At 33.6% G+C, this 10,491-nt stretch overlaps 1 protein-coding gene across 1 annotated transcript in view; it reads right to left on the bottom strand.

Moving 5' to 3' along the window:
* Positions 1-9,395: 9,395 nt before the first annotated feature.
* Cylc2 (cylicin 2) overlaps positions 9,396-10,491 on the bottom strand; it is an 11,353-nt gene continuing 10,257 nt past the window's right edge. The window contains exon 5 of the mRNA XM_021200375.1: positions 9,396-10,033. Coding sequence (XP_021056034.1) covers positions 9,396-10,033 — 638 coding nt within the window. The remainder of the gene's footprint in view (positions 10,034-10,491) is intronic.

Here is a 10,491-nt window from a genome sequence, read left to right as displayed (position 1 = left end):
CAAGTAGTCTTTAGTGCTTTTCCCAGGTCACCACATTATTGCATAGACAAAATTCAGTGTGCATACTATTTTCAATTTCTTCACACAGAATGGTAACAGACATGTGTATATCGCTCAAGAGTTAATGACATTGAAGACTTATAGATATATCCAGGTGAGTTGGCTGGGTCCTGCCATTCCTGCTCAGAGTGCTCAGAGGGATCCAGAACTTTGGCTATGAGCACAGTTTTTTCACATTACTCTAACTGATGCCCAAGCACCAGAAATGTTCACCAACCATCACTATAAATGTTAACACAGTGAAATAGCTTATTACTCTTTTAAGCAAAATTTTAAAAATTGATCTTATGCTCACTGAAGTCCAATATTTGAGATGCAGGAAACTTGTCAGTGAGTTATTGGGACTACTAGTGTTGGCTGTCACTCTCCTTTCTTCTTTTTGATTATTATATCTTGTTTCTATGCAAAACAAAACAAAATAACAACAAAAAAACCCAGTAGTAAATGACATTCTTGGAGTGGACCATGCATTACAATGTATTTGACACATCCAGAGCTGTACCCAAGGCTTCAAAATCTGATTCTATCAGAAAGACGCACAATAAAGCAACAAGACAGATGAAAGTGTTTAAATGGCAGCAATTCCTTTAGGAGGAGTACAACATCTCTAATTGCAGGTGTCCTAGAGTCATTTCAATTAATGGGCTTTGGATTTGTAACCAAATGAATTAATAATTTGAAGAATCCAAATTTTCTAGTATGATCCTGAAGCCAAAACTCTGTTTCTCAGAATTAGGAATTTTCCCTCTATACTTTTATAACTATTATTGAACTGTTCATTCATTTAGCACGAAGAATCCAAGGTGGTAGACTTTCTTTCCCTATGGCCCAAATGTACAACTTGGGAATGAAGGACACATCACTGTTTTAAAAATTAAAATAAAATATGATTGAGAATGAAAGTATTAATGGAAAATATTTACATGTATTCATTTTGAGTTGAATGATTGTTAGACTTCCATAATTCAATGATAATTTTAATGATTTTAATGTTATGCTTTAAGGTAAGCTGTATTCCATTATCAAATTTGAGTGGATATTCCTGCACTCAAATATTATATAACAAAAGAGATAGATAATACACAGGCATTTAAAATTCACCAAATATGGAAATATGTAATACCGTTCCTCTGAAGTACTACAAAAGCATATGGTTTCCCGTAAAAGGACTTTGTAGGCGGAGCTGACCATTTATAATATGCTCTGTTTTCATTGCTTTACATTTTCAGTGATTCTGACATGTACTGATTGACTATCACATGTTACATTTTCTGTGTCTTTTCAGTGATGTCTGTATTTCAATTATTATTACTCAATTTCCCATGGAAACAATATTAAATAAATGTTAGTATCATATATTTATATACTAAAATATGTAATTTTACTTAAATATCTAACATATTTTAAATACAAAGTTTACATTTGACTATTTTCTTCCTTTTAATGATACTTTTAATTTTTCAAAGTGAGTGGTATAGAACTTTAATACACATTTAGTTTAACATTGTAGATATATAGATATAGTTTATTGATAACTGTAGTCCATTATAAATTAAATATTTGGTACATACCATAAAACATGAGCAATAGAAATATTAAAATAAGAATAATTATAAAGTAGCTTCTATTTTTTCTTTGTGTAATATATTTCCCAGTAAAATGCACAAATAAACTTTAAATAATTCTTGAGTGAAAGAGATAGTTCCACACTTATTTTCTTTTATGAAATATAATTATTACATTAACCATTCAAAAAATGTCAAAACATAAACAACTCAGCCCTATTTCATAAATGGGGTATACATTATGAAAACTAGCACTAAAAGTTTAGATTCAAGTATATGTCTGCTATTTTAGTTCTACTAGTATATTTGGGCAGGTATTTATAAGAAAAAACTGTAACTATTTCCCATTCTCAAAAGTCTTATAAATTAATGGTAATCATAAGACTCTAATGTAAAGAAGTCCATTATATTAAATTCATTTCCATAGCATTAATGATAATTCACATTTCAATTCAATACAACTGAATTGACAGTTACTAAAGATAATTTGACCCACCTCAAAAATCAATACATAGTTTACATAGGATATTTTAGTGAGACTTGCCTACCAGTGAACAACAATCAGGAATATATACTTATAATAAGCTAACTTCGAAGTTTCATATCAATATCAGAACTCAAAAAAGTTTAAATTTATCACATACCATAGATTTTGAATAAATCTATACAATGCCTTTATTGCCAGAGTTCTGCTGTACTTCTTAAATGACCTTCATAAAGTTGTTGCTGATTTTTTTTTTCTTTTTCTTTATAATTTTGGTTTTTTTTTCTGCTTCTCATTTCCAGAGCTGGGGTTATCTCTTTGATTTCATCATCTTCTTTCCTTTTCACATTCTTTGAATGATAGAGTATCATTGGTAAATGTTTAATGTTATAGCTAGGAATAATCTCTAAGATCAGACTTAGTTAATGAAAGTAAAAGTTAAGCTATTTTTAAAAATATTTCATATGTCCTGACTGCAGTTTCCCCTCCCTCCCTTTCCTCTCCTATACCTATCTTTGCTTCCAGATCCACTGCTCCAAGTGTTTCCCTTTAGAAAATCGATGGATAGGCTAACAAAGGTTCTGTTCAATACTAAAAACTTAATCTAAGCTTGTAGATACAATTTTATTTTTCTAAGAGTTGTTTAACATTTCTAGATATTATCTCCACTTTCTAATGCTTCAAAATCACATTAACTTTACCTAATTTTAATGAAATATAAGCATTTTAATTTAGGAAATAAATTATTTCTAAGATTTTAAGTTCAAAAATTTTAAAAGATACACAATATCTCAATAGTATTTTTCTTCAAAAATCTAATATAATCCATAAAAGCATGATATGTGAAAGTCACTGGGTACATAAGTATATGACAATGCCTAATAAGCATAATGTGCATGAAAATACTTTTCAAATTAAGAACCTTTACACAGGGTATTTGTGAGGGATAATTTTTAACAAATATCTACAAAAGTTACAATAATGCCAAAGTTACTAATGCATTTGATTTCTTATATATATACGTAAGCTGATAAGTAGGTCTAAACTGATCTCTAATGTTCTGACTGAACTTTCTATTCCTCTGTTTTGTTGTGTTGTTGTTGTTGTTGTTGTTGTTGTTGTCTTTGTATTCTCTGTTTCTCTGAGTATTTAGATCCTTCTCAGAGAAGTGAGATAACATAGATTCATTTTGTAATGTTGTGATTATGTGTATGTGTGTGTAGACGTGTAAACATGAGTGCAAGTGCCCATAGAGTCTAAAAGGAGATCTATTAGATCTCATTGGTCAAGAATTACAGGGAGCTGTGAACTTCAAATGGTTGCTAAGAACCAAACTCAAGCTCATCTTTTTAGTTCTGATATACTATTTTAAAGTTTTGGAGCATGAGCTCAAAAGTGTAATTGTTAAATTATATCATAAGGAACTCCAAAAATGATGACTAATATCAAACATGTCAGTGCTTACATTTAATATAACCACTTGGGGTTAACCTTTAATGTCATGGGTATGAAGACAACATAAGCTTCAGCAAAATTTCTCTCAAATTAAAATAAGGATGCAAATGGGAAACAAATCACAAAACACAAAACAGTGCAGCCTTTAGAAAAAGGATCACAGTTGTGGGTACTCTAGTATCCAAATTCTGACTTGATTATAAAACTATGATAATAAAAGTGGCATGATATTTGTATTAAAATGGAAACATGACCTCAAGGGCAAGAAAAAACAATCAGAAGCAAGCCTTGTGTAATCATGGTCAATAGCTTTTGTAGAAAGTTGATGAAAGTACAAAAGATAAAGCATGATTACTTCTACAAAGATAACTTGGAGAACTACACATTGCTCTGCTATACAATAAAGTTGGACATATATCAGGTATAAAATTAAAGTCATATTGGATGTTGAACATATATCATGTACAAGATTTAAGTCAGAATGGATTGCCTCAAGTATTTAAGCTCTCAATACCCATTCCCCAGTGATACACTTCCTCAAAAAATATAAATCTCTTAAATCTCCAAGTCAACCCCACCAATTGGGGATAAGAATCAGTTCCAGACATCTTTGGGGGGAATGATCATTTGAACCACCACAGAACTAATCAGAATATTGAACACAGTATTTGCAACATAATTTCAGAGCCAACCATTATTTATGTGGATTCCATAGAGACAAAATAAATGAAAGTTCACCCTTTTCGATAAACTGCTAGATAATCTGGTTAACCATATGCACACACACACACACAAAAATAAGCATCACATCCCATTTACAAATACCAACTTAAAGTCAATGAAAGACATAAATTTAGGGCCTGAAACCATAAAATCACAAGATCAGCAACAAAATAATAGAGGAAGAATTCTCAACAATGATCTTGGTAAAGGCTTTTACACATAATCCCTAAAGCATAAGCAACAAGGCACAGACAAACTGGATAGTATCAGACTAAAACTATTATGCGCCACACAGGACATTTAAGAGAATAAACAAACAACCTAATGACTTGAGAAAAATACATCTGAAGACTATAGTTTCATAACAAACTATATAAAATACCAAAAACTCAATAATATCAAAACATATAATTCAATTTTATAATGAGCCAAGACCCTAACAGACATGACAAGGGAAAGGATGCAAATCAGCAGTATGAAGTTTTGGGGTTGTTTTGTTGTTGTTGTTGTTGTTGTTTTTTGTTTTTTATTTTTTTAAATATCATTTAATCCTTGAGCTAGCTAACCTCTTGTCTCTGTATCAAAATATCTAAGATAAGTAACTTTTTTTTTTACTTTTTCTCTCCCTCCACTTTTTGCATATTTAAATAGATTAATGCACTCCCTTATGTATATATGAATATAACAAAACTTCTTACTGTTTGATATGTTCCTAATGCTTACTTACTAATTAAAAAGCATCAGTTATTTTCTCTAACAAAATTATAAAATCCATAGATAAGAATGGGAAAACGCTTGACTTTGATTTGATAACTGTTCACATGCAAGAGCAAAGGTCCTATTTAAGAAAAAAAATTCATAAAGTGAAGTTCATTAAAGATAAACTATTTTGCTTTGCAAAAGGTAGTGCTATGAATTATAGAAAAATAATCATATACTGGGAACAATTACAAAAAGGTGAATAAAAAGAATACTGTTATACAAAATACATTAAAATAAAATACCTTCAAACTCCCTGAAAGGAAATGAATAATCTGATCACAAAGAGACAGAGATCTGAGTAGACACAGCACCAGAGAATATTATTGCTGAGTTAACATAGATTTGAACACAGAAGAGCATATGTTACATCTTTCATAGAATATCCAATGAGAAAAGTATAAATCACATCAAGGATATAGCACTACATACTGATTTGGATCTGCAAAATGCAGCATCGTGACAGCAGTGCATAAAGGCAATATTGTGATTCAGAATACTGTGAACACAAAATGGAATAGACATTGGAAGTTTGGCAGTTTCTAATGTAAGTGCTTTTGTATATACATGTGTGAATATAGAGATATGCGTTTGCTTGAGTAAATAAACTCGCTCAGAAAAAGATTCTTATAGGGATATGGTTGCTCTATTAGGAATTACCAAATCACAGAAATATTCAGGGTTATTAGATAATAGGTTGCTTGTTCAGACATACTAATTTTCAGTGTAAAATGAAATTTACTATTCAACTCATGAAGAAAAGAAATGAAAGAAACTTAATAAATATGTCACTAAGTGAAAACCTTTACCAGTCTGTAAAGGCTATTGATATACCTGCTTCCATATGTATGGCATTCTTAAAAGTCAAAATTATGAAGATGATACACACTCACACACACACACACACACACACACACACACACACACACACACACTCACACACACACACACACGATTGCCAAAGCACAGGATCAAAGGACAAGGATTCATCCCTGTAAGGAAAGATAACTAGGTAGAACCCAGTGTTTATACAACTATTTCTGACCTCAAAGAAACTGCCATTACAAGCTTGTCAAAATACAAAGAATGTACATAATACAGACAATCCAAATGAAAATTACGGACTGATGTTAGCAATGATTTGTTTGTGCAGAGCTGTGGATTATCACAAAAGTAACATTCTGAAGTAAAATGGTGGAAATAGGGGAATCACTGCATGTCCTACTGTTTGGAAGGCTCAAGGTGACACTCTTTCTGCTCAACTTGCCGGACAGCCTAAAGCTCACAAAATTGATTCATTAATACAGAAATGTACAACTTAAGCTGAGAAGGACAATTTGAATGGAATTGACAGTGTAAAGGTATAGTGAACTGCCATCCAGAAAATCTGTGTGTAAGCTATAATCTAAGACAGGGTATTGTTAAATGTAGAGCTAAAGCAATGTGATAGAGGTATGACAGAAAAAAAAGCATCAATGGTGCCACCTGAAGACAAAGAAGCTGGTCACAAGCAGATCAAATTAAAGGCCTTAAAAGTCATATCAAAGGTTTATGCAAAATGTAACATCAACACATTACAAGTATTGAGCCAATGTAGAGATATGATAGCATTGTGGTTTGAATGTTAAATATCTCTCATAGGGTTATATGTTTGAGTACTATTTTCAAGACCATACAACCTTCAAGAGTTGAAGTATCAGTGAAAAAAGTGAGTCATTGGGACAGACCTTGATGTTTGATAGCCCAGTACAACTTCTTCCTCTTCTCTGCTTTCTCACTGCAGACTTACTTGGTAAAAACAGCAACTTCACACTTCTGTCAACCATGATGGGCATTTCCTTTAAACCAAGACACAAAATAAATACTTTGTATTTCCAATTATTTTCATAAAATATTTTTCTCACACTGACAAGAAACTGAACAAGCACAGTGGGTGTCTTAGTTAGGGTTTCTCTTCCTGCACAAACATCATGACCAAGAAGCAGTTGGGGAGGAAAGGGTTGATTCAGCTTACACTTTCCACATTGCTGTTGATCACCAAAGGATGTCAGGACTAGAACTAAGGCAGGTCAGGAAGCAGGAGCTGATGCAGAGGCCATGGCGGGATGTTACTTACTGGCTTGCTTCCCGTGGCTTGCTCAGCCTGCTCTTTTATAGAACCCAAGACTACCAGCCCAGAGATGGTCCCACCCACAAGGGGCCTCTCCCCACTTGATCACTAACTGAGAAAATGCCCCACAGCTGGATCTCATGGAGGCATTTCCCCAAATGAAGCTCCTTTCTCTGTGATAACTCCAGCCTGTGTTAAGTTGACACACAAAACCAGCCAGTACAGTGGGTGTCTACTTGGTGGATGGAATGGGAACCACCATCTTTAGACAAACTAGAGGACATTACATTAGGACTTTGGAGTCTTTTAGTGAAATATAAAAGTTGCTATAACTGTGAGTGTATAAACTTCAGAAATATGAAATTAGCGAAGTCAGAAACAGGGTAGGATTTAGAATGGAGAAAACATAGTGAGGGTTACTTACCAGCTTTAGTTGGGACCCTGGCTTAGATTACAGAATCGAGATTTGGGAAACAATTGTCTCTGGTGGTCATATCAAGTGTTCTATTGTGGTCATTTTGATTTGAAGATGCCTGATAACAATGAAATAGGCTGCTTTAAATATTTTCTTTCATGACTTTGTAAATGAATAAAGTTAGTTGGCTTAAAATATAGGGTCAACTGGCTTATAGCATCACAAGACTAGATGTAATAACAGAGAAATGATATTAGTGAAAGAGTAAAGCCTCCAAAACAAAGTCACCCAGGTCTGAACAATAACCTGTTCAGGTAGCAGTGAGTCCTTGTTGTTTCATAAGTGATAGAGAGCCATGCTCACTGTTCAAGTTAGACAATAATTCGTTACCATTGGGACATACTAAGATGTCAATGAGCAGCTTCATCCTACATCTTGAGTTTGCATCAGGAAACATAATGGAGAGAGAAATTGCTGAACAAATTGCACAAATGTGTAATTGACAGAGAAAGTGATAAGTCATAAATGAATGATTCTGTATTAATTAGAAAGCTCAAATATGCAGAAAAATCTTGTTTTACATTGCTTTTCACCTTCAATATTAGGAGGAAATTGGGGTCATAACAATAGTTATTTTATTTACAAAGTCAGGATGTTAATTGTCTTTATATCTAAATAATGCATTGCAATAATTTATTCTGTTATGATATGTTACAGCCTGTTTAAATTTATTATTATATAAGTATTTAGAAACTGTCAAAATCTTTCATAACTCATTTTAATTTGTCTTTATTTATTGAGTTTTGAAACTTCATTTTCTTTGAATGGAGAGATGATACTCTTTTTCTATTAGCAAATGTAATTAATTGTACCTTTAAAAAAGTCATAATCTCTCCCACAACACAAATATTTTCACTTCTCTTAAACTTTTTATTGAAAATTTAAACAGTTGCTTTGTGTGATGATAACAATTAACTTTAAAGTAAAAGTTGAGTTGAGTATAAGAACTTTGACATCACTGTTCTTTTTAGCAATTGGTTAAATTATTATAATTCAATTTGAGTTAAAATAAGAGGAAGCTAACTTACCAAAAATGTTCATCTGGGATTACAGGTAGGTCAGTCTTGTGGTCACTTGAAACTGAGATGGTCCTGTAAACAAACTGAGGGTGTTCTTTCTCTTCTTCCTATGTATGGTGGTCTTTCCTCTCTTATCTTTCCTTCCATCTTTGCCTTCATCCCTTCTATACTCATCCCTTTTCACTCTTCTTTCTCTTCTATGTGTTTTACTTATGAAGTCATTTTTGTCATTTATTCAGTTCAAACTCTATTTTCTAAGCATTTTTTTTCTTTTCTTGGCTTTCATGCTTCTTAAGTGTAAAAGCTCAGCTGCACATCAATAAATCTAGAGACAGCACCAAACCTCCTTGTAAGCTTTTTTTTTTTTTTTTTTACAAAGTCCTGTGCAATATTGTGGTTTTTGTTGTGTATTTTCCAATCGTTATTTTCTGAATTCTTACTTGCATATTCTTTGAATCCCTCTAGTGATTTTACTTTTAAACCTCCATAGCTACAAATTTAAAATAGATACCTTCCACATTGTCAAATGAATTCTATGGAGTTTCCTTAGTCCTTTTTTTTAATTCCATGAGTATATTTTCATTTCACCCTGTAATTTTTTTCTCTTTAGATGATTTCTTTTTTTAGATGATTTGATTAATCTTTGCACACTTCTTTATCTCACAGATGAATGTTAAGATTACTGAATGGGTTCACTGTATATGCTTTGGAGTTCTTACCTTCAGTTTGCTTTTTGAACCAAGACCTACTTCACCTTCTTGTCCTTCTTTTCCTTCTTGTCCTTCTTGTCTTTCTTGTCCTTCTTGTCCTTCTTGTCCTTCTTGTCCTTCTTGTCTTTCTTGTCCTTCTTGTCCTTCTTGTCCTTCTTGTCTTTCTTCTCTTTCTTACCACCCTCTTTTCCTTCTCCATCTTTCTTTTTCTTCTCCTTTTTCCCTTCCTTCTTCTTGCCCTCTTTCTTTTCAGCTCCCTTTTCACTTGCAGAATCTATAACTGTATCTTTGCTTTTTGAAATCTGTTTAACAGGTTTTTCTTCTTTGTTTTTGCCATCTTTGTCAGCCGCTGTACTTAAAAGTGTTTCTTGTGAACTCGTTGCATCTTTTTTATCTGCCTTGGCTTCCTTCTTCGAACCAGCCTTTTCACCTCCAGGTTCTGTGGCTGAAACTTGATCCTTTGATCCTTTTTTAGTGGCCTTGGCTTCCTTCTTCGAACCAGCCTTTTCACCTCCAGATTCTGTGGCCGAATCTTTATCCTTTGATCCTTTTTTAGTGGCCTTGGCTTCTTTCTTCGAACCAGCTTTTTCACCTCCAGATTCTGTGGCCGAATCTTTATCCTTTGATCCTTTTTTAGTGGCCTTGGCTTCTTTCTTCGAACCAGTCTTTTCACCTCCAGATTCTGTGGCCGAATCTTTATCCTTTGATCCTTTTTTAGTGGCCTTGGCTTCCTTCTTCGCACCAGCCTTTTCACTTCCAGATTCTGAGACTGAAGCTTTATCTTTCGAATTCTTTTTAGTGGCCTTGGCTTCCTTCTTCGAACCAGCCTTTTCACCTCCAGATTCTGAGGCTGAGTCGTTACCCTTTGAGCCTTTTTTAGTGGCCTTGACTTCCTTCTTCGAACCAGCCTTTTCACCTCCAGATTCTGAGGCTGAGTTGTTACCCCTTGAGCCTTTTTTGGTGACCTTGGCTTCCTTCTTTGAACCAGCCTTTTCACCTCCAGATTCTGAGGCTGAGTCATTACCCTTTGAGCCTTTTTTAGTGGCCTTGGCTTCCTTCTTTGAACCAGCCTTTTCACCTCCAGATTCTGAGGCTGAGTTGTTACCCTTTGATCCTTTTTTAGTGGCCTTG

This window comes from Mus pahari, chromosome 6, assembly GCF_900095145.1.
Source record: "Mus pahari chromosome 6, PAHARI_EIJ_v1.1, whole genome shotgun sequence".
In the NCBI taxonomy this organism is placed as follows: Eukaryota; Metazoa; Chordata; class Mammalia; order Rodentia; family Muridae; genus Mus; species Mus pahari.
This window is presented reverse-complemented; position numbering and strand designations above follow the sequence as displayed.